This window comes from Coffea arabica, chromosome 8e (assembly GCF_036785885.1).
Source record: "Coffea arabica cultivar ET-39 chromosome 8e, Coffea Arabica ET-39 HiFi, whole genome shotgun sequence".
In the NCBI taxonomy this organism is placed as follows: Eukaryota; Viridiplantae; Streptophyta; class Magnoliopsida; order Gentianales; family Rubiaceae; genus Coffea; species Coffea arabica.
The window spans coordinates 4,798,088-4,822,721 of record NC_092324.1 but is presented as its reverse complement, the minus strand read 5'-3'; the positions used below and the strand labels follow the sequence as shown (position 1 = coordinate 4,822,721).

Here is a 24,634-nt window from a genome sequence, read left to right as displayed (position 1 = left end):
TTTGATGTACGCATTCGTTAATACATATAACTTACACTTTATTTACCATGTAAATGCACAAATCAACATTTTATTGCACCACTATATTTATATTTTTTTTCTAAATTAACTTAACTTTTACATGAAAAAAAATAAACAAATAAATAAAACTTCAAATTTCTTTAAAGAGTAAGCTAAATCCTTCTTCCATATCTTCCTTCAAGAAAACCAAGGGAACTTTTAATTTGCCAGATCAATAGCTACGGCTCAAGCTGAATATCTTAGAGTAGTGGGTAAATGTACTCACTGTCATGTTTTGAAAACAATTTTAGGTCATTCTTTTTTTGTACTTTTGCTTGGTTGAACGCAATGCAATGCAAAATGCACAAAAAAGTATGGGTGTTAACGGGTCGAGTTTGGACCCGAATCTGGACCAAATTCGATAAATTTTTCTGGGTTTGGATTGAAAAATAATTCTAATATCCGGACATGGACCCGTATCCGTTTACTCTATCAAAAAAAGGGTCGGATACGAAATCTAGGATTTCGACCCGTATTTGATCCGGACCTGAATAATATATTAATAATTATAAAATATAAATATTTTTAAATACATTTTTTTACCAAATTAACAATATAGTAATAACTTTATAAATTGATTTGTGGTTAGTTTTAAATTGACTATTACGAGTTATTTGTGATTTAGTTTTGTAATTTGATTTGTTAAGTTTGGAAATTGGATTTGTGATTGGTTTTTGAATTTAATTTTGGAATGTTTACATTTGGAGCTTTTATTTCCGAGTAGATCCGAACCCGACGTCGGATCTGGTTCTGGAACTTTAAGGTCAATACCCGTCGGATATATGGATCGGGTCCGAATCTATTACCTAAAAAATGGGTCTGGATTAGGAATTTTCAATTTCGATCCGAACTTGAACCCGACCCATTGATACCCCTACAAAAGAAATTGAAAAAATAAAAAAAAATGAAGTGCTGATAAGAAGCAAGAGACCAACGAACAAAACTAACTAAAGAATTCCCGGGCAGCTGTTCCCCTTCATGTGTCCTAGGACGTTTGTGTGTGAAATGTGACTGGGGCAAAAGACTCATCTCTAGCTTACAACGCCTTTTCAGGGCCACACAATTCTTCAAAAAATGCCTGCACTTCCCCAACTACACATTTTTACATCTCTCCACTATTCCAATGGCTACGGCTACAGCAATCCCACAAAATTTATCCCTTTTCCATCCCAATCAATATTATTCCAAAGCTTTCACTACAAAACATTTTAAGCCCATAAGATTTCTTGTCAAAGGAATTCGTTCAAAGCTTTCAGTATTAGACAACAATGGAGTTCCAATCAGATATAATAGGGAGAACAATTTCAGTAAAGCTTCACAACCCTTTACAGTTCTTGGACCCCATTCCAAGTTCTTGCACCCCACTAGGAGAATTACTGTGCAATCCTTGAGTTCAAATAGTGGTGTCACCTCAACAAGCCTGCAGAACAAGGTGAGACTTCTGTATTCTCTTAGTTTTAAGCCCTTCAATTTCGTTTAATTGGATTCCTTGAATTTTTTTAGGTGATTGGGCTGCTGCATTTGTTGGTGTCACTTGGGATTATACTAGCAATGGACAAGTTGTTGAAGAAGGCATTTGTGGCTGCTGCTATCAAATTTCCAAGTCCTTTGTTTGGAATGTTTTGTATATTTACCATTCTAATGGCTCTTGATTCTACAGTTCCTGCTGCAGCAACAGGATTGATGAACTTCTTTGAGCCTGCTCTTTTGTTTATTCAGAGGTGGCTGCCCTTGTTTTATGTTCCTTCTTTGGTGGTTTTGCCTCTTGCCGTTAAAGACATTCCCGCAACTTCAGGGGTTAAGATTTGTATAATCATAGGTACAATATTCTAGCACTTCAGCAATAATTATTATTGAAGCAGAAATTCCACAGAAAAAGTTAAGAAGTTGGATGTTCTAATTCATCTGTTAAGTGTTATGTTATTTCTTGTGTTGCATTCTGAAAGTTGTTAAGAGCTACATTTTACACATAGCTAATTATGGTTCTCGTACTTGTTATGCTGCAAGTGCTCCAATGCCTGGGATCCTGACATGGGTCTTTGCATACTGCTGTCATCATCTCTTTTTCAGTCATTTTTTTTTCAATTTTAGTGTTTTTAAGGCCGTCTTTACTGATTTTCACACAAGTCTGGTTTATGTTGTTATGATAACCTGTAGTTTAAAATAAGCTTCTATATGTGTTTTTTTTTTCCCCTCTTGGATGCATACCATCGCTGCAGTAATTTTGTACAATGTCAGTGAGTCAACTGTAGAAATGAAACAGTTGGCATGGGTTCTTTTCTGAACATGTCTTCTAACAAGCTGAGTTTCTTTTTGCACCTTCCTTCATGATGTTCATATTATTCTTTTTCTACACATTAATAGCTAAAAAGATGTGATTTTGAAGTTCCACCTGGAGCCACAATTAAGATCTGATTCAATTTAATGAATGTCAGACGCAAAGTGCTATGCAGTTTTCTTTAAAGTTAGCCCGCCAAAGAGCAAAGCATTTGTAAAAGGATTTTTTTTCTTTTCGGTGGCAAAATTGCTTTTCATAACATGACTCCATACAACAAAATTTGGATTATCTTTTGTTGGATTATACACCTCTTCTTTGATATACAGAAATGTGGTGGGTGTTATTACGGCTTGATGCTGCATCCTATGACATTCAAACTACTATGTAGTCTGTCAGAATGTGAAAGTTGGGGCACCATATATAATAACTTCAACAAAGGCAGGCTCTGCTGCAGAATCCGCTTCTTTGGTTGTGATTAGCCTTTTTTAAATTGAAATTAAAATGCCTTTTTATCTGGTTTGTCTGTTAGACTTTTCCTTGAAGAAATTTATGGAACGACCTTGATTTTGAAGCTAAGAGTTTCTGAATGAAAGCCTATCCTTGTCGTTAAATGATAGAAATTTGTTCCACTACTTTCTACAAATCTTGTAAGAAGAATTACATCTTCTAAGGTAAGAAGTAATTCATTCTATGACAAGCAATTTCCTGGCAACACTTTTTGAACCATTCAGACCACATCAAAATTGTTTAATTTGATATCATGATCCTTGAATCCGGAATCTTGGGTTTAGTTGTTGTCAAAACTGGGCTTTAATTTCTCTTAGCATTATGTTATAGCAATATAGTAAAAGCATGACTTTAAATAAAGAAACATTAGGTAAAAGGGCACTAAACAGGTGTGCAAATATCTCTTGTTTTCCAACTGCCTCCACCTTGTTCAGAGGTTCTACATTTTCTTTTTGCAGTCTTAAACATAATCATTTGGAATAATTTCAATCACTTTTATATTGGCAGTTGGTGGATGGTTAGCTTCACTTGCAGTTGCAGGTTACACTGCAATCGCTGTAAGAAAAATGGTAAATACAGAAATGATACCTGCTGAACCAATGTCAAAGCCTTCTCCTTTTTCTCAACTGGAGATTTGGGCTTGGAGTGGGATTTTTGTTATATCGTTTATTGCAGCTTTTTGGTATCCAACGGTGCTTGGCACAAGTGCAAGAACATGCCTTCCTTTTCTACTGGCATCAACTGTATTAGGCTATATGGTTGGTTCTGGGTAATTTTTTTTTTTTTGGATTTTAATGTCAGTTTTTCATGCCACACTTTTGTTTCTGCATTAATAAGCTTTGCAATTGAACTCATTTTTTTAATCTGGATAGTTAATTGCTTGTTCAACTTGTTCTGCAGGCTTCCATCTGGGCTCAAGAAAGTTTTCCATCCAGTTATTTGCTGTGCTCTTTCTGCAGATTTGGCAGCATTTGCTTTTGGATACTTTACTCGAAGTGGACTTAATCCAGTTCTAGGTACTAGATCAGATAACTTGTTAAATATTAAATTAAATGGTAATAAAAGGATAAAGACATCCGGATTTTCCAAACGAATGTCTTTTAGAATGTATGACCATTTAGAAATAAAACATATAACCCATAGCAATTAAAATCTGCCATTGCTAATTCTTAACCACATCTAATTCTGGATTTGCAATAAAATAGTAGTTGCAAAATGATAAAGGAATAATAGGAGATCACAATTTGTCATACCTTTTGTGCAGATAAGCTTTTGGACCTTAAAGCGGATCGTCTTACAGTAGACAAGCAAAAGCTTCTACTTACTTATGCACATCTTTTTATATAACTACATTTTAGCATCTGCAAACTGTTAATTATGCTCATGATCGCTTAGGGGTGAATTAGTGAACCAATTCACCTAGCATGGAGATGATACTGCACAAAACACTAAAAGGGCTCTCTTCTGAGATAAATATCGTTGTCAATTGGGGTATGGTACATTTTATGATTGAAATTTGTTTGACAGTTAAGTGTGGGATTAGGCAAATAGGTCTGCTCCTGTGGCAAATGCAGTTGTGTCATATGAATGTGTTGGCAAGAACAATACATAAGTAAAAAGTAGCCTTATATCCTGGGAAAAAATAGAGTTTAATTGGTCAGAAAAAATGAGGAGGTCCTTCTTTAGTAAAAGGGATATGGTTTCATAAAAAGAGCATGCTGATGAGCAAACAAGCAAAGAGAGACATTAATCACTGGCATTTTCAATTCTATTCCCCTTCAGTCGGCCTAGAAAAAAAATCAACACAAAGTGTGAGTAGAAATTGTCTCATTAAAGTAAGCTTTTCAACAAAGTCAAAAGAAGTAGATAATCATAAATATCCTTGAAATTGAGTAGCTTCTAGTACATTAGCCATCCAGAATCAGATAATTCACCTCATTGGTAATATTTCAAATTCTTCCACCACAACGTATAGATATAGAGCATGTGGTGTCAAGGGGGAAAGTAGATATTGGGGAAAAAAAAAGAAAGGTAATTGAGGGAAACTGAATACATATTAAACTTTATAAGAAAACCTTGATATGGGTAAAGTTTATTACTGCATAAGATATAAAAACGCAAGTTTGTCTCCAATTGTCATCAAAGTCCCAATGACCTCATTTATTAAATAAGTTTATTATAGTAGGTTATGAATAAAGTGTTCCTACTTAAGATCACTCAAATGCAAAACTTGTTCGAAGGAAAACATGCTTCACGTGGCTAGCTCTTCCTCTTCCACCTTCCTGTGTTCTCAACATCTATGATTTATGTTGTAGATTCATTGACTTTATGGATTTAGAACACTCATTAGTGTTTCTCTTTCAAATTAATGATGTTCGAGATTTGCAGTTTTTTAGCATGTTGATTGGACATGACAAAATTATCTATCTTGTATCTTATACAGGATATTATCTCACAAAGGCATCCTCTAATCCTGGAGCTGGTGATATTCTTATGGGATTTCTAGGATCGGTTATCCTTTCCTTTGCCTTCTCAATGTTCAAACAGAGGAAGGTACAGGATTTTCTGATTCAGAGATCCAGGATTTAAAATACAAGTAATTCTTCTAGTTTGGGTCGCTTAGATCTTGACGTTGCTTTACACTAGGCATGTGAAAGGTTTATGAACATTTTTAGCCCAATCTATGGATAGATTTACTTATCTTGTCCCTAAGAAAAGAGTTTTTATTATCATCTGCATTTATTTACCCATTTTAGTTGGCTGTGCCTCTCTATTCTATTTGTCTTAAGTTTTAAATTATGCTCATTATATTGGTTCATAGGATATATCAGATAACTTTATTCTTCTAAAGCACAGAAAAAGATCATTAGGAATTTGGCTGAGGCGTGTCAAAACATTAGACGAGTGCGTACTGATTCATTAGATTAAGAGAATGGATGTTAGATTTTCAGCACATGAAGAATGGAAAAGGAATCCATAGACCTCAGAGAAACAAGGGAACTCTTAAATCAGAAGATGGAGGGATTGCAGATTACTGACAGACCATGAACATATTCGTAATTCCCTGCAATTAGTCTTATTGGTGTTTGCTGTTTCTTTTTTTACCAACAGTAAAAATAAAGTTTACGCTCATTGTGACCTTTAATTTGGCCACGTTCTTCCTAAATTGTCTCCTTTTCACTTTTCAGCTTGTTAAGAGGCATGCAGCTGAGATTTTCACCTCAGTCATTATCTCAACTTTGTTTTCTTTGTACTCAACGGCTCTGATTGGACGACTTCTTGCATTGGAACCAAGTTTAACTATATCAATACTTCCCAGATGCATTACTGTGGCATTGGCTCTCAGCATTGTATCTTTCTTTGAAGGTCAGTTACTTCTGACTATATCTCTTAGTCTTCCATTGGCAGTGAGAGTGCAGAAACGCATGGAGTCCAAATGCTGAAATGTGATAATTACCTGTCCTGGATGGTTACAGGTGCCAATTCATCTCTCACAGCTGCAGCTGTTGTAGTTACTGGGCTCATTGGAGCGAATTTTGTTCAGACAGTGCTTGATAACCTTCGCTTCCGTGATCCTATTGCTCGAGGAATTGCAACTGCATCTAGGTATGAACAATTTCACTACATTATAGATCCTTGTCCAATCAATTGTCTTTTTCTGGCTTTCCCTACAATGGTTATTAGGATAGCATAAAGCTTTAGTGTTTTTAGTTGCTTCAACTAGTTGAATTATTAGCAGCATACCAAGCTTTCTGCTGTGGGATGAGTTGGTATCTATAAGTGTCACCGAGTAGGTAAACTCAAAATCTTAAAAGCGGTCAAAGTAAAAAACTGCTACGAAAACGGTGTCCATGATATATAAAGTGTCATTCCTTTCAGATACTGCTAGGAATATCATCATGCATGTATGCTCAACAAATTGTAGATTTAAGCCTTTGTTGCAATTTAGGTTTTTTGATATATTTTCTGAAGAGTTGTGTGAATTTTTTTTTGGGGGGGGAAGGGGGGGGGGTTGACAACTCAAGGGAACAATCTGAAAAGCCCAATATTATGCTGGCGTCATTTCTCAAAGTTGTTTCTTGCATTCTTGCAAAATGTGCTTTCTTATGAAGTTTCTATGAGTAACATGCTAAGGCATACTTGCACTCGTAACTGACTAATTTGTCTTGTACCCAATTCGACAAGAAATGTTATTGGAATTATCAGATAATAATATGGACCTGATCCTGCAAGAGAGGAAAAAATGGAATACAAGAAACACTTAATATTGTGTCTAGTAACACTTTCTCACCTCATTATTATCAGTCAAGTTCTATAGAACAAAGCTCCTGCAGAATCTCTCTCCAACCTCCTCTTTAATCTCTCTTCAAAATTTCCCCCAAAATATGTTTATCTGGAATTTCTCTTGATAAACTTAGCACTTCTTGGAGCACAATTTGATTTTGTGAATCTCAGGCAATCTTTTCAAGGCTTAATATGATTAAAATAAGAAATAGTTAATGAAGTTTTGGATGGTATATAACTGGATTTCTGTCTAACTGCAAATAGCCATACTGATTAGAAACTGATCTGAAGTCAGTTATGTTCCGTGGACATGTAAACTTTGTCTCAATTCCGGTTGCTAAATGTACTTGCAGTTTGCCCTTGTCCTGATTCAAAACTTAAGCAGATCACCTTACTTGCCAGGAGCACCAATGTGACAGTTTTTATGTGCATAGTTCCAGTTGCCACATCCAAAATCTCCTTTATCAACTAATCGTAATTGAGAACTCATTGAGCCTTTCTTTCTTCTCTTTTTCCTTTATCATACTATGAACAGTGCGCATGGCTTGGGAACAGCAGCATTGTCAGCAAAGGAACCTGAGGCTCTTCCATTTTGTGCCATTGCATATGGACTTACTGGCATATTTGGTTCTCTATTTTGCTCCATTCCAGCAGTCAGACAAAGCTTGTTAGCAGTAGTTGGCTAAAACATCCAGCTGCTAGTGGAATATGTGAGCAGGGCATTGCTATACATGATCTGCTTATCACCTTGAGACAATTAGAAAATTCTGAAGACTGGCTAAAAATTTGGCAATGTTTTAATGGAAATCCATAATCCTATCTGCTTTTTCTTCAACATAAGTTCTAAAGGGCACATTTCTGCTGCATTGGCTTAATACAGTACTAGCTAAATTGAGTAGATGAGTTAGCATAATTTGTCATGTGACATCTGCCAAGAACTGCAACTAAGGATGATTTAGCTGCAAATGTGGCAGCGCATATTTGATTTATCACACGGTGCATCTGCCATGAATCACAAGTGGAGGCGTTTTAGTCGGAAATTTGGTAGTACATACTACTTGATATATCAGATAGTGCGGGAGCCCAGAAAATATTTTGGTCGGAGAGCAAAAGGATTGGAGTTATTCTTGTTTTATGGTATGTAATAATAATATTTGCATCATAAGTTTAACAATTAGCGACATAAACAATCAATAAATAAAATAAGAGAATGTAAAGAATCATATAATGCTCCGAAACCCATTAAAACACCCTCTTTTTTTGTTATATAGAATACAAAAAATATTCTCTAAACGGTTGAATTTGTGCCTATAGTCCATTGTTTTGCCACTGAAAATTGTTATTAAATTACTTGTTGGCATATAATACTATAGAATTTCTACTCAGGAGTGTTGGGTTCTGCGGCAGAAGAGGAAGTACAAAGTGATAGATTTCGAATTCGAAACCTCTCATTTATATTAAAAAAAAAAAGAATTTCTATCCATTTCAATACCTTAAATGTATAATTTACTTTAGCCATTGAGGGCACATTGATAATTTAGTAGAGTAAAAAAAAAAACAAAATGTTCTAAGAATTATACGTCTATTGAAATTTTTCTATGATCATGGATCACCGATATTAGATGTTAAATAGATGTATATCTCTAAACAAAAGAACTTATACTATAATCTTTAATACTTATTCAATTCTTCATCGATCTAATTGAATATTTTAAATTGACGTAGCATTGTTATAATTTTATTATATAAACTTTAGTATGTTAGGTTCTTTAATAAGTAATGACTCGTATAAGAAAAAAAAAACAATTCACTTGCAAATCCAAATAAAAACAATAATACTAGAAGTAAACAAAAATCTTAAGCGTTAAACCAACTTACATGAATATATTATGATATGAAAGGCCAATTCACCTTTGTTTTAGTAAAGAAATATAATATTCTATATTTTCATTTGTTTTGTTGACAAGCAGGTGTTTATCTGCTTGTGGTATCAGAAAAATAAAACTTCAGGGTTCTATATAGAACTTTTAGAAATATTAAGTACTAGAATAAAACAGAGTAAAAAATTCCGGGACCAAACATTTGTACAATTTTCTCTACCCTTTTAACAGCACTGTGCATGTCACCCCACTTTGAGGACAGCAGCATTGAGATTTGGGACACTTAAATGACTGATACCAAAAAGAGTTCCTTTTGAGATTATAACTACTCAGAAATATACCGAAAAATTCGTCCATTCTTCCTCCCTGATGTGGAAAATAGTTGACAAAAGAAGGGTGTGAGTCAGTCACACATGCTAATCAAATTGCTCAGTTTTCTGCATGTGTAAGTTCTACTTTTCACCCAAGAATATGGTTCATAATTTTGTTCTTGCATCCATAAAATTTGGGGTTACTGCGTTTTTTTACCCTGAATGCTTTTAATGGTTATGACTAGTCTAATAGGAGCTATGGGATTATCTTGTGAAAGTCTGGAGTTTTCTTTATTTGTTATGCATTTACAAAATAACACTGCATTGATTTGATGCAGTTGTTTTTCATAATTATCATCTTGTTTCTTCTGTGCAGATGCTTTGAACTATTGAAATGAAGAAAAAAGAAAGCAATATGGATGAACTTGAACTCTTTTTTTTTTTTTGTTCCCCTTTTTTACTCTAGTTAAGTCTTTTTTGTAAAAAATGGCACCTTTAAAAAAAGAAAGAAGAAAGAAACTTAGGAATGATGACCAGTAAGACTGATTTAAGTTGCATTAAGCTTAGATGGTAACCCATTTCCCAATTTCAACTGCTTAAGTTTACCCCCAAAAAAAAAAATAATATACTAGTACAACTCTGGAAGAAAACTGAGAACTAATGATGCATGCAACAGGGATGTATATGAGAAAATAGTAGAAAAAGATAAACTTTTGCAGCTAATTCAGTAATGAGGTTTGTTAAGGTTGATTTTATTTCTCGGTGTATTTTCTAGCATCTGAATCCCATGCAAGTTCAGCATTGACAATATCTATTAAGTTCTGCAACATATGAAATCTGTAGTTTCAAAAAGTGGTTTCCAGTAACATTATTTGTAAATCTGATCTTTCTTGCTGAATGCTTTCTGATTGTGTTGCCAATTGTACTCTATCATGTTTTTACTAGTTAAGTTGATAGTTGGGTCTTATAGATCTTCTTAGCACACTTGTGATCTGGAATTATAGGTAGCTAATATAAATGCTCCATATCAACTCAATTATCATGTGGCAATGATTTTAGATGCTGAGGGATGTTATAATTTCCGACCTACTGGCATGATGATAATACTGAATATGAAGCAATCTGGTATTGTTTATTGAATCGAAAATTTGGGAAGATGATGCAAATTTGAAGCTTTGTTACTCGTTATCTTCGGACCAACTTGAATATTATGTCCTCTTATCATTTCACTTTGTTACATGTTGTTTTTGGTCCGATATTAAGGTACTTCATCTTGCTGTGCAATGCTAATGGATTTAGATGTTGATGCTTCATATCAGTTTTGATGTATAGAACTTCCATTCACAAAGGGGCCAGTGTTCTGTACCAACAGTAGATGGGAAAATAACTACTCAGAATTCTGTGAGAGTTTGCACATCAAAGCTGTGGGGTTCTACCAAAACACACATGGTTGCCTTTTCCAAGAGATGCTCTATGGCATCTGAAGTTAATCACACAGAGCCACCATTTCCACAATTTCCAGGGGCATATCCAGGGGCTTCCTTTTCCTCTAGCGGATTTGCTTTTCATCCTTCTCAAGCTACTCAAATGGACTCAAAGGCTGGCATTGCTGCAGTGCCTATTCGATCTGTTCCACCTTTACATGGACCAACAAAAAACAGATTTGTAACAAAGCCTGTCAAGATCAAGAAAGACTGGCCTCCGTCCAATGATGCGTGTCCTTCCAATAAGTCAAGGCCCAAACAGCCAAAAAAGAAGCCTTCAACTACTAAGAAGACTAAGAGACCGCCTAAGATTGGAGTAAACATTGAAAGGAAGAATCCAGATTTGGTATATGATGAAGCCAAGTTTGACTTTTCACGGGTGCCACAGCCATTTTGCTCTTGTACTGGAGTTGCTAGAGCATGCTACAAATGGGGATCTGGAAGCTGGCAGTCTTCCTGCTGCAATACAAACTTATGTCAGTATCCTCTGCCAATGAGTCCTTCAAGGCCAGGTGCTCGTGTGCCTGGAAGGAAAATGAGCCATGGAGCATACACAAAACTTCTTTGTAGATTTGCAACCGAGGGTCGCGATCTTTCACAACCAATCGATTTGAAGAACCACTGGGCTAAACATGGAACAAACAAGTTTGTTACAATCAAGTAAAAAGATGCAACTGTTTTGACTACCAATCATGCATCACCTTCTTTGTATAGCGGCAAGTTTTCTTTCTAGATGCTCTTTCAGCTCTAAGTATCCTAGGTACATGGCAATTGACAGCCATGCTTTGGTTGTGTCAATGTTCGAATATTGCCCTTTAGTTCTGTTTGTTCTTTGCGCTAGTCATGATCTGCTAGATGTCCCTTTTATGTTGGTCTCTTTTGGAGCTTATTACTTTCTAAATTTTCCTTTGTAGTGTTTAGTAGACAGGTTGCTGTCATCATTTTACTTCCTCTCTTACGGCCGAGTGGAGTTAAAAAGTGTAAAATATCATTAACCAAATAAAACGCTGATGAACATCAGAAACTGATTTATGACTTCACAAAAACTTACATGCTGTTGATGAACTTTGTAAACTTAATCACTAAACCAATAGGGTTGTATTACAGTAGAAGTTTTCGCATTTAACGAAATATAATTGCAATCTGCCAAAGGCTGCAGTTGCCTTTATCTTTTCCATTTCATTTCTTCTTTTGTTTCTTTATGGTACAAGTCTCACAGATTTGTGCTTCAAACACACACGTTTGGAGAGTTTATCATTTAATGTCGACTGATACATGGAGCGGAGGAAAACTGATGGGAAAATTAGCGAAAAAGTTGCGAAGAACAAGGGTTTCCATGCATCTAGGAAGTTTTTAGGCCTTTGCTGTTTGCAATGCTTCAACCCTGCAAGCAACAATTTGCTCGTAGAGATCTCTGATCTTCAACCCCACTATGGTCTGGAAGAGCCCTGTTCCGTTACTGCTGCCAGGGAAGTCGGCATGTTTCAACATCTGTTGAGTGACTTCACCATAGAACTTGCTGGAGATGTTGCTCAGGTGGCTTTCTACATAAATCAGCTCATCCAGTCTGTCAAATTGGCCATCCATTTCCGCTACAGAAACCTGTCAGAAACAATAGCAGATTGATGAGCAAGGAAATGGTTATCCACAAAATTCCGTTTTCTAATCTCCTCCTAGAAAGCATCTGCTGCATAGAAACTTCTTTTAATCTCAAGCACTAATTCGAGTTTCCACTATCGCCATATTACTCGTTTGTCACTTTGCACCCTGAACTTTCATTTTGATAATCCAATTGCTAAACTTTCATCTTTAATTACTCTGATTATCAGGAAAACCTAGTTCTTAACCAAAAATAGGGTCTTTAACCTTAAATAGCTAATGTGACTCTAATCTAGCATGTGACCTGCTGTTTAAATATGCCTGCAACTTTCTTCATCCAAGAATCAACATTGAACTCATGAATCTAGTTTAAGTTGATTATGGGAAATGGATTTAGTGTACCTCATTGCCAAAGTAAGTATCAGGACCATAGGCAAACTTGATGCCAGGGTAAGAGCATGTTAACTTCCTCCCACATGGAATCCAAGAAATTGTAGAGCCTTCATCAAACAGGTAAACTGGGCTGAAATGATTCACCCCTTCTTTTTGTATCAACTTTACTCTCAAAACCTTCCCCTCATTATCATCAGGAATGAGTTGTGTTGGCAAAACTTCAATGACAACATCAGCATACTGCTTCTGTGGGTCTGATCCACCACAACATAACACATATCATAATTCAATTCTGTGTAAGTATAGCCTTTGAGTTTCTAACATAACATCTGTTTGACTATGGCACAGTTTAGGTAAGCATTTGTCAAACCAAGTCTTGAAACTTTATGTTGTAGAAAGCTTGAAGAAGAGGGAAAAAAGATATAATTTTTATTTTGACCCCAGATTTATTTTCACATTAACTTTGTTTTAGAGGCAATTTGATAATCTCGTCATTACTTCAAATAAATAGTTTGACTATTTAATCTAATGAGAAATTAGGAATTCAATTATAGGTTTCCAAACTTCAGGGAGTTCATAATCACAAAACCAAGAAGACTTTTTTTTATATCTATTGCTTGGATGAACTAGCATTTTGTTGCCGAAGAGGTAAAAGTAATACTAGCAAATGAGGTAGTATTATGAGCTGATGATAAAGGAGAAAATAAGAAACTTACCAATGTAGGCATCAAAATCTGGCTTCCGGGCTTCAATACTGGCCTTAATACTTTCAAGGCTGTGTCCTCTCTCGGCCATGTCCCTCTGCATTTGTCATAGAATATGATCAGATCAAAGGAGACAATTGGAAGTATATATATACCATTATTGAAACATCAGAAGAAAAAAAAAGTTATTTACCTGGATTTTCCATGCAAATTTGACCTCGTTACTAATATCCAGGTAGATACTGAAATCCAATATGTCTCTTACACGCTGATCATACCTATGTTTTACATCAAGGTCAGAATCTGGATACTGAAACAACTGTTTTGGATTTTTTGACCATTAATTGAAATTTCTGAAAAGTTTAATAATCTCCTTCATCCAAGTATCTTCAAGTCAATTTCAATTGTCTTATGCTGTCTGAACAAAAAAAAAAAAAAAAAAAAATTCCTATGCCACCACTAAGTTGTTAAAATCATGGGTTATGTTCTCTGGCCACTTGCAAACAGCCAATTTTATTTGCATAAAATTATCTTCTGAAAATTGAAAATTTACTAGGATGCAAGTAGGAGAATGTCACTAGTTGTAAAGTTGAGATATTATGACTTAGAAGGATTAATTTTATATACATTGACAGTATATACACTTTCACCATGCACGATATATAATTCGAATTTGAATTTGAAACTCAAATTTTGCATATGTATCGTATATTCAATCGTGTATACGTCATCACTGTATATATTAAAAAAATTCAAATTCCTAATGTAATAGTAGTTTAAAAAAGAATAAAATAGGATAAAAATATTTAAAAAAGATACTAAAGAATATTTAAATTCTTGAAAAAGAAAAAGTAGAATGTTTATAAAACAATAGAAAATAAATAGTATACGTGACTGTATAATCTGTACGGGCCCCCACTAAAGGATATGGGCCCAACAAGAAAAGAAAACGATGAAACTATCTAACTTCCTCGACCATACAATGGAATTAACATCCTTAGCTGAAGATAGCGTTATCGCATTAAACCATCACATGCTCACTGATCACTAATTTTCCAATTTTATCTTATTCCAACGTACCAAAACTAACTTTCGGCCAAAAAAAGAAAAAAGAAAAAAATCTATTTGGTTTTCTCTTTTTTTTCACTTTTTTTTTTGAAAAAAAAAAACAGTGGATTGTGCTGCTCTATTTCTTTGTACAATTGTACACTCAAGCCCCATAGAGAAAAAAATGATGGGCTAAATGAAAACAAAAAGAAAAAATGATAACATTGCTTGTAATGTGCATGAAGTGCAGCTTAAATGATAAGTTGCTTAACTTGTTATCTATAAGTTCCAAGTTCGAGTGACTGAAGTTATAGACAGAATTCAGTACTCATTCTGTTAATCAGAAGAAGGAAAAAAAAAATATGATGAAAACTTACATTGGATGTAATCCTTCAATGACAAGGATCTTGGGAGGCTTGATGAGCTCAGGAGGGTCAAGAAGACCAGTAACATGGTTATAAATAGGCTTATCAACAGCAACACCATCTTTAATGGCCTTAACTTGTTCATACATAAGATCAAAGTTATTGGCTCTGGGGTCAAGTGCAGTGACACCCTTTTCTTTCCTTCCAGTTCTATCAAGAGAATGGTAATCATCTAAGCATATGACGGTGGTCGTGTCACTGATGAGTGTGTTGGAATCAGGGTTGCCGCCCCTTGGTGGCTCAGCCGCACCTCCAAAAACGCTTGTTAATCTTCTCATGAAAGTACTCTTCCCACATCCTGAGTCTGCTGCTAAGCCTATAACAACTGTTTTCTCAGCTGAGCACGCTATCTCACTGCTGCTTCTCCTGCTATTGCTGCTGCTGCTGGTGTTTATTCTCTTGCTGAAGAATAAGACTTGCTGTTTTTGGCTAAATCCCAAGTGGGATTTTGTTGGTGTGGAGATTGAGCATGAAGAGTTGAGGGGTTGAATTGTATAGACTGTTGAAACAGCCATTTTTTTTCTTTTCCTTCTTCTTCTTGGCCCCCTCTCTCTCTCTCTCTCTTTACTCAGAGAATTTTGGGAGAGAGCAAGGTGTTAATATTATGCGGTTGTATATGAAGTGAACATTTTAGTTGGTTTGGTACCCTTTGTTAAGAAACGATAAAAAAAAGGTTCGAGACACACAATGAAAGAAGAGGCCATGGTTGGAGGACGCAGATGGCCGTTTTGTTTTGTTTGGATAGGAAAGAGTTCGGTTTTGATGAGGGATGGCTGCTGATGTGGCTAGTGTTTTATGGGTTTGTGTGACTACCCCTTGGGATATTGAGGTCAAAATGGAGGGGACATAAATGGGTTTTGAAAGTGTTCTAGGGATGTTAATGTAACTGCATTTTGTACCTGTTCCAAGTGAAGGGTACACATTTTCTGATTTATCCCTTGCTCATAGCGTAGATCCAGGACGTGGAATGTTGATGCGTTGATAGATGATGATGAGGAGATAGAAGTATTTGTGATAAATATGGGCATGGAGAAGTATGGTGGTCATTTATTCAATTTGGATATTTCCTCTACCACGTGGCATCAAGGTGATGGTATGTTGAAGATGAGGGGGGAAGAAAGTGTGGATTGGAGGCCAAATGGATACCGTCAAGCAACCAAATGTATTTGTTGAACTCTGGACGCTAGTTCAGTGCGCATTAGCACCCTCTAATTTCTTTTCACAAATGTATAGCAAGAACAAAATCCCGAATAAAAAAGAGTAAATTTTATACACATTGATAGCATAGATTTCACTACTATTAAATTCATGATATATGTAAAACTTGAATTTCAAATTCAAATGTTACATAACCATCTGATAGTATAGAAAGGATTAATCCAATGAAAAATTGAACATTTTTTTCTGAGGGTTTCCCTTGATTTTCTATTTCACGGTTGGAAGCTAAAAAGTAGGACTAGCGGTTGGAGTATTACTACAAATCAATGTTGAGTTACTTTGTTGTGCGTGGTCTCTGGAATACTAGCAATAGGAAGGGAAGGGGAACACTTTCCATGAGATTTTTCTTTCATTGTTGGACTACTTAATCCCTATTTCAAAAGGATTTAAAACTCGTATTGCAAGACAAAAGAGCCGGACCCGTGCCTCGGAGTTCATTATATGTTAGCATTAACCTTTGTCTCATTATACTGGCAGTGGTATTTTTTTAAAGAAATGGCTTGGCATTCATTCCACACCGGTTCCAGTTAATGGCTTTACCGTCCTATCGCCATTTCAACACCCCCCCCCGGCGCTTGGGGAGAAAAAGCTCTTCATTCGAAATTTTTCTTTTTCTCCTTCCTCCTCTTACAACTCCAAAGTAGAGAAAAGAAGTAGACCTATTTTTCGTGTTCATGGTAACAATCCAAATGATATGTGCAGTATGCAAGGGCTCTCTCTCATCACGACAACACATTTGTGATATATATATACATATATATATATATAGAGAAAGAGAGGGAGCCTGCGTTGTGTGTGCGCGCGCGCACGTGTAGTGTCAATAACTGGCTCAGAAGCATTGCACATCGCAGTATCATCTGCAATGCAAAGCCATAACAGCAGTCACTATTAAATCACTGTAGGATAGAATGCGTATACTCACCTGTAGGGGATTGTCAATATGAAAAATTACAAGATCATCTTCAACTATGGCAGAAAATCAACTATGAGCTCAACAGATAAAAAAAAAGCAAAAGAACGTCGCTCAGACCGATCATCACATCTCACAACTCAATTAACCACCTCTAAATGAGTGCTGGTAAGAACTGACGGATGAAACATCTACCAAGGGACCTCGAACACAAGAAACTAATCCAATGTCATAGATCACTTGTGCCCTCGGAAGTACATATAAACTTTCTGCAGAAAAAAAGAAAAAAAAATTAACTGACAACCACACGTAGAAACAGAGACTGCTCCTTATTATATATTTTAGGCCGCTAAATTTTAACACCACAGAAACATTGCATGAACATGAAAAATAAAGGGCTAACATAGACATTTGACACAGCTGTTAAGCAACACATACTATTTATGGCACATTCGGTGAGCAGACAAACTCACTGAACCATAGGATACAGTTCAACTGCAAACTGCTAAAGTATCTCCAGTAGGTTATAGATCAGAATTATTATTTATCACGACTAGATAATATGAGGAAGACAAAGTTAATTTGAACGAAAATTTGTTCTAGGAGTATACATAATTTGGCATGGTACATAACAATACCACTTTGTTCTACAAGTACTATAATGTTCAAACTAACAGATATCATATATTTGTACAGCAATTAAGATACTCCCTCCGTCCCGTTTTGTTAGTCTTGTTTTCCTTTTTCGTCTGTCCCAAATTGTAGTCCACTTTCTCATTAAGGAATGTAGTAATCTTTCAAATTATCTAAAATACCCTTATTAAATATCTTGTTATTAATACATTGTTATTAAATACTAACCCACTACATTGAATACATTGAGCTTTTCCAATACATTGATAAATGAAAAGTCTATCTTTGTTATTTATTGGCACTATTGGCGGTAATTGGCTGTAACTGATATTTATTGGCACCATTAGCTGTAACTGATATTAATTGGCACTCTTCGTGATTAGCATAAGGGTATTTTAGGAAATTATTAATCTAAATTTATGTTTCCAACCAAATTAATTACACTTTCTTAATCTGTGTGAAAAAAACACCAAGACTAACAAAACGGGACGGAGGGAGTAATAACTACAATGAGCTGACGTGTATTTTCACTAGAGTACTTTCTCAAATACCATGAGTTCATAGAAGTTGGCAGTTCGTGTATTTGCTATGGCAGATCAATCTAGTTTTGTCAAAAGTTCTTTATCTAACTTCAAGTTATCTTTCAAACAAGTCTAGCTGATGAACATAAATAAGTGGTATAACTAGTTATAAGCAAGTCATGCAATGCTTCATAAACAATTTAACTGTCAGACTGGAGTTGATATTTTTAACATGCAAACCACCGGGCATCCATCTCTTCCCATCCAATTAGCACTCCTCACGCTGCTGCCAAGTGTGGCAGCCTTGAACAAACACCAAGTCAAAAATTAAATTCGAAAAGATCGAAACCAATTCTACCATCCTTAGCTGAGTATGCAGCTCCCGAAGTATATTAGACAACCAAATCAAGACCAGTCCATGTAAAAATCAATAATATAAATGAACAAGAATGAAGAAAGCATTAAGTTGATCGATGATAGCAAAGAAGCAAAACAAACACAAAAAAGAATAGCGCAAAGCTTGGAAAAGAACCAACTTTGTTAAAAGCTCAAATTTGCTAACCTGAACTACCCACAAGCTTAGCAATGATTCTAAGCAAAACAAGCCAAAGCCGACCAGGTAGAAAATCTGCAACAAGATAAATAAACTTCTTAATGCATTTCGAAACATAAAATACTCAATCACAAAATAGAACAACATCGATTACATGTCATACATCTTGAGCTATTACACATGATAACTTACCATACCACCTAAATTGCCTTTTCCATAATATCTAGAATTATAGTTTGTATCTTCAACTCATCCACCATTTCATGGAGACCTTGACAAATATTAAGCTTTTATATTAAACAATTAACGGTGGAATTCGCTTTCATTCCTAACTAGAAAGTCTTTGACCATTAAAAGGTTTCAAATTTACCTGTGGCTAAGTGCAAAAAAATGTGAAACTATTAAAAGCTATGCTTCATAAATCCAAGCAAAGCCTTGGGAAAAAAAAGCGCTTGAGCCATTTATTGTGCTTAAAGACTTTTTTGCAACTGGGAACCACATCATTTTAAGTACTCTAATCATCAAAACTTCAGAATAATAATCCCGTCAAAGTTACTCAATCCAAGAATTGAACCTACAATTTTGATATAACCGCTAAAGATTTCTTGTGGCACCTAACAATTCACTTGTCCTTGCCTAGTGAAAGAGCGCAGTCCTGAACTCCATCATTCATATGGATTAAATATGCATTTTACAAACTGGACCTTGAGGTCAAAAAACTGTCTACGGTAGATATCCAGTAAAAAAATGAAAAATTACTCCTGAGTACTTTTCCCAATTTTCGGTGGCATTACATGTATTCTGGCACTAGCTTTTTGAGAAATTATAGGACTTGCATGATTGATACAACAACCAAAACAAGTGATGCAACTATAGGACAAACATGAAGTGATCACAGAGGATGTATATAAGCTCATGGCAGTATAGCTTACCCCCACCAATACATGGTCAGAAAAGACATCAATTGCTGCAAGGATGCCCCTGAGGTTGAAAGACAGAAATTATAGTGGAAAAGAGAAGAAAAGAAGATACTGGAATCATAATTTTAAAGGGGAAAAAAAAATCTTTGGCATTTGGAAAATCACATTTACGTCAAGAAATCAAAGAGCAACAGAACATAGACAAACTCACGTTAGTGATCTCCCATGGAAAACAATTGGAGGAGCAATAGCTGCCAATATGCAAAAGCCAATGTGGATCTGCATGATACACATCAAAGCACATAAAAGATAAGAGAACATACAGATGACAAACCTAAAATCAGAAAACTCTGTTTAAAAGCAGAATATACCAAGTAACACAGGAAAAACCAACCAAACTTGAAAGCACTATCAGTCCTGAAAGTTGGAGAAAGACACAAGCATCATTGCGTAGCAAGAGTCATATTAACAAAGCAAATAAAAAAAACACTGAGTTCAAGCTAAATACCTCATTGCCCGATACAGAGGCCTGTACCAAAGAACATATGATAGGGGACAACCAATCAAGGCATAGATTATAGAAAGGAAGAAAATTTTGACACCTAGAAATGGTAAACCATATTAGAAACCAGTAACAATCAAAAACAAAAAGAGTATTGAGATGGGAAGAAGCAAACATACCACCACCCCTTATCCAACAAACAGTCACTGCGATAACATTAAACACGAGGCAAAGAACGATTCCTGGATCCAAATTTGACAGTTAGACAACAAAGACAACTTAAGCAAAGTTTACCAAGGAAAGCATAACTTAGAGATTTTTGTTGCTTTATTTGGAGAGACACAATTACATTGCATTTAGCACGAAAGTGATGAACTTGAACAGGGAAAGGGCATCACATGATATCAATAGGTGATCAATATCAAGATGCATCACATTTACAGGGGAAAACAAAAACTGAAGCCACATTTTACTTGGTTTTCCGGAGACAAGAAACTGATAACCAATGAAAGGAATTGTTATACGCTGAAAAGTATTCTCCTTTCTTTCCTAAATATCCACAACATGCACCAAACCAAAATTCTCTAAAAATCATATATGTAAATTTGATTTGATACAAAAGGAGAATAATTGAAACTCTAAGCACGTCAGCCAAGCAAACATGCACAATCTCCTACCCGTTCCAAGATTATCAAAATAGTTTTAATAATCCTGTAGATCCTTTGAGATACCAAAGGAAAAAAAATGAAGAAATAGGAGGAGGAGGAAAAAAATCATTATCCATGTGAAACCACTAAGATAATTGAGTGTGTGTGTGATGTGTGCATGATGTATTGGGTGTGTGTGCTTGCTTTTATTGTGTGCCTGCCTGTAAACAACAAAATACATGGCTAATCAAATCCTTGCCAAAGCCTGCATGGTTTTAGAATATATGACAAAGTAACAAGAAATACAACTGATAATGCAGAAAGATGTTTTCAAAATCCATACTCAAACTCATCTACTTAATAAAATTTGGTTTAGGGTAAAGTATTGACCTTAATTACAGCATTCATATGTGAGACTGAAATATTTGTATAATTGCTAAAGAAATGCTATTGTCATAATAGACCAATTGCAATCAGAACATGTTGGAGCTGAAGTGAAACTATAACTAAACATTCAAAAAGTAAGGGATTCATAAACTTTATGAAAAACAAAGGAGCCAATTTTTCCCCTTCCTGTGGAAAGTGAAGACCAAAAGCATAAACTAAAAAAACAAATAGAGATATCAAGCTATGCCTGTTGATCTGCCATAGAGCTTGCAAGTGGTTATTTTTCCCCAAGCATCTTGTGAACAAATGTCGAGGGATGTAACCAATATTTATAACTTTTGTTTACACCTCATCCTGTTTTTCTTCCCCTCTTGACAACATTTCTTAAACCAACATGATTGTACTTGTTTGATTTCTGTCTTATCCAAATAATAGAAAAGAAAATCTGCAATATTTATGCTCCTTCACTTTAAGAACTTTTGTGTTCCACCTATTTGGCTAGACAAGGATTAAAACCAACCAGAAGTGTAAATCATGCAATCAAAGATCAGAAAAAATCATTGTGCAACAACTATCAAACAATAAAAAGAACATACCTAACCAACTAGCAAAAGCTAAATACTGCAACCTCTGAGCATGAACAGGGATTTCATTGGCTATATCATGATGAATAATAGGAAAAAAGGGAGGCCAATTTCTGTCATCAGCGGGGACACCAGCTGAATTTGAACATTGGAACAAATTCAAAATCTTAGTAAATGGAAAACAGAAACACAGATAAATCATACTCCATTGTCAGACAGCTTACCACTGGCAACAGCATCTTCTCTGCGTTTGATATCCTACAAGGACAAGCTAATGAGTACCATGCACAAGTAACATGCTGAATGCCAAGTTTACAAGCAGTAACCAAGTATAGTTAAAATGATTCTACTAACCAAGTTAACATCATCTCAAATTGACTCAATTTTTTTCAAGCTTGACTGAGTTTAGCTTTCAAGTACAACAAAGGCAAAGAAAAACAGCACTGATAAAATATTTTCCCAAGAACAGCCATGATTAAATAAACTAGAAACGCACCCTTTCCCTCCTTTTAATATCTGCTTCCCAATCAGCAAGCTCCTTCTGTTTTTTCTTTGAATCCTGCCGGATTTAACCAAATGATGCAAATGCTTGACTTTTGGTAGCGACAAAGAAGATAAAATTGTATAAAATATATTCACTTCATTACATTCATTGAGTCCAAGGGTATATCAACAGTCGCGTCATGTTTTGGGCCAAAACCCAGAGTATTGCTGACAAATTGAGGAACACGCGACTTTGATCCAGGAGCAGCATTACCCTTCTGCAATTAACAAAACCAAATGGCATGATAAGACAACATATTGCAGTTGAGTACATGGGTAAAAGAGTGAAAATCACACGCATACAAACAGAAATTTAATTGCATACTCAATTGCCTTCCAACTCCCACACCACACGAAGCATGGCAGTAGCCAAAAGACCTTTATTAGACCAATTCTGAAGCATACAACATCCCTATTGAGCACTTCTTACTCGAATAAGGTTTCTGAATTTCCAATCGGAAGAGCTAGAATATTACTTTGTTGAGCTTTAATCACCCAATATACAAGGACAGGCACTTTGTAATGAACCAATCTTAGTATATCCATTTTGGAAATACAAAATGTTTTTAAAATGAAACAACTATATCATAAAATGCCATAAGAAAGATAGAACCATATCTTAATATATCCATTTTGGAAAAAAAAAATGTTCTACTGCACAAAAGATACTAGGATCAAAACACTTCTTGCTGTATATACTGGTTAGCAGTCAGAAGAATCTATCACATAATGCCAAGACCAGGTCACGAGAGAAGTAACTTTTACGCATAAGAGAGGTGGTTTTTCCCAAGTATGATGCCTAATGTACTTCAATGTCACCATGGCACATAAATCACACCAGTATAGAAATATACCGTAATACATACATATATATTTGGAAAAAATACAAAAAATTTCCACCACACAAAAGATACTAGGATAAAAATCTTCTCCACACATATTACAGGACCATTCATTCAAATCCAACAACAAAATGATCAAAAACCCACTTTAGCATATTCATTAATTATATACCAAATAAAAAAATTAAGAGCAACAATAATACTTTCAAATTTAATTGAAACCTTATGTTGCTAACATAATTTAATTCTTATTTTATATCTTATAAAATTATTAGTTAACAGCCCCCTCCCCCCCAAAGCCAAAAAAAAATCCCAAAAATCATTTATTTCAACTCCTATGTATTTTAGATTGCTTTAATTTTTTTTTTTGGCTCCCTCCCCGTGGAATGGACAGTTTTTACCCATCATCACCATTCCTCAATAATAAATTGCAAAAATGAACATTCAAAATTCAACTTCCTATTATTTAGGGGGGGGGGGGGGAAATCACTTTCATATCATTCCCCATTGCATTAAACTAATCCCACATAAATCAAATTTCAACACCGGTTCAGATTTCGCGAAAATTCTGCCAATTCCAGACTATATACAACACAATAACCCCTCACCTACCTTGCAACAAACAAAATCCCATGACAACAATGCCCATCAATTTTTCATTTCAATTCCAAAATTACCGCACCAACAACCCCATCCTGAATTTTTCCAATTCCCAAATCTAAGCCAAAATTAGTAAAAACAATCCCACAATTCACGGCCAGATTTGAAATACTTAACAATTGAAAAACTCTAAAAATAGGCAGATCTAAGAAGGGTAACATTGGAATTCCGAAAAATACAGTGGCGGTTACCGAAAACGGATTGACTTCTTGCTCTTCTTCATCAAATGGATTTGGATCGCTACTCCGATTCATCGTCCTAAGTGAATTCAAAATATTTCCGGCAAAAATCAACCACAAAAAAACAGGAAAATGAATCTATACAGAATGAGAAAGGGAAATGTAGATATATGTATTGGTAGAGAGAGAGAGAGTGAGGAAGCGAGTACGGAGCACTTAAAACTACTCAGAGTGATTAGTGACGCAAATCCGATGCATCTCTCTGTTTGCTTGTGTATAACGCGGGAGCATCAACTAAGAATGTAACTGAGGTAGATTTACATTATTAACCCTGGAAGATGATCTGAATTACGGGGTGTGGCCCGTGTGGGTGATCTTTTTCGGTGAAGTTTTGCTATGGTGTGATGGGATTCTGTCAATTGTGAGAGTGTCTCGTGACTAATTGTGGACACGTGGGTTTATAATGATGTGTCATTCTGAGGCTATGAGGTGGGTGGTTTTATTGGTTGATTGGAGGTTAGGGTTGTTTTGTGTTGCGTAGAAGATTATGTCTACTGCGTTGC

The 24,634-nt window shown here is 35.5% G+C and overlaps 4 protein-coding genes across 7 annotated transcripts; 2 read left to right on the top strand and 2 right to left on the bottom strand.

The window, feature by feature from the left end:
- Positions 1-1,028: 1,028 nt before the first annotated feature.
- On the top strand, positions 1,029-8,027 carry LOC113702816 (plastidal glycolate/glycerate translocator 1, chloroplastic). The gene is made up of 8 exons (XM_072061285.1): positions 1,029-1,492; positions 1,564-1,879; positions 3,353-3,614; positions 3,746-3,861; positions 5,289-5,398; positions 6,034-6,211; positions 6,322-6,451; positions 7,665-8,027. The coding sequence occupies exons 1-8, from the start codon at positions 1,184-1,186 to the stop codon at positions 7,813-7,815; spliced, it is 1,572 nt and encodes a 523-aa protein (XP_071917386.1). The 5' UTR covers positions 1,029-1,183; the 3' UTR covers positions 7,816-8,027.
- Positions 8,028-10,766: 2,739 nt separating this feature from the next.
- Positions 10,767-11,468, top strand: LOC113703721 (protein BASIC PENTACYSTEINE7). The gene has a single exon (XM_027225178.2). It carries the CDS (start codon positions 10,767-10,769, stop codon positions 11,466-11,468), a length of 702 nt encoding a protein of 233 aa, XP_027080979.1.
- Positions 11,469-11,925: 457 nt separating this feature from the next.
- Positions 11,926-15,677, bottom strand: LOC113703720 (phosphoribulokinase, chloroplastic-like). The gene is made up of 5 exons (XM_027225177.2): positions 14,925-15,677; positions 13,694-13,778; positions 13,513-13,597; positions 12,806-13,050; positions 11,926-12,406 (listed from the first exon to the last, which is right to left on the bottom strand). The coding sequence occupies exons 1-5, from the start codon at positions 15,485-15,487 to the stop codon at positions 12,158-12,160; spliced, it is 1,227 nt and encodes a 408-aa protein (XP_027080978.1). The 5' UTR covers positions 15,488-15,677; the 3' UTR covers positions 11,926-12,157.
- Positions 15,678-17,076: 1,399 nt separating this feature from the next.
- LOC113703501 (secretory carrier-associated membrane protein 4-like) lies at positions 17,077-24,469 on the bottom strand. Of its 4 annotated transcripts, none has more exons than XM_072061287.1 (13): positions 24,281-24,469; positions 24,072-24,150; positions 22,495-22,608; positions 22,344-22,406; positions 22,072-22,105; positions 21,860-21,982; positions 20,409-20,471; positions 20,236-20,329; positions 20,099-20,144; positions 19,939-20,006; positions 19,740-19,788; positions 18,817-18,882; positions 17,077-17,369 (listed from the first exon to the last, which is right to left on the bottom strand). In XM_072061287.1, the coding sequence occupies exons 2-13, from the start codon at positions 24,144-24,146 to the stop codon at positions 17,337-17,339; spliced, it is 828 nt and encodes a 275-aa protein (XP_071917388.1). In that variant the 5' UTR covers positions 24,147-24,150; positions 24,281-24,469; the 3' UTR covers positions 17,077-17,336. The 4 variants fall into 4 exon arrangements, with proteins under 4 accessions (XP_071917388.1, XP_071917389.1, XP_071917387.1 ...); XM_072061288.1 differs by having other exon boundaries at positions 24,084-24,150; positions 24,281-24,465; XM_072061286.1 differs by having other exon boundaries at positions 24,072-24,468.
- Positions 24,470-24,634: the final 165 nt, after the last annotated feature.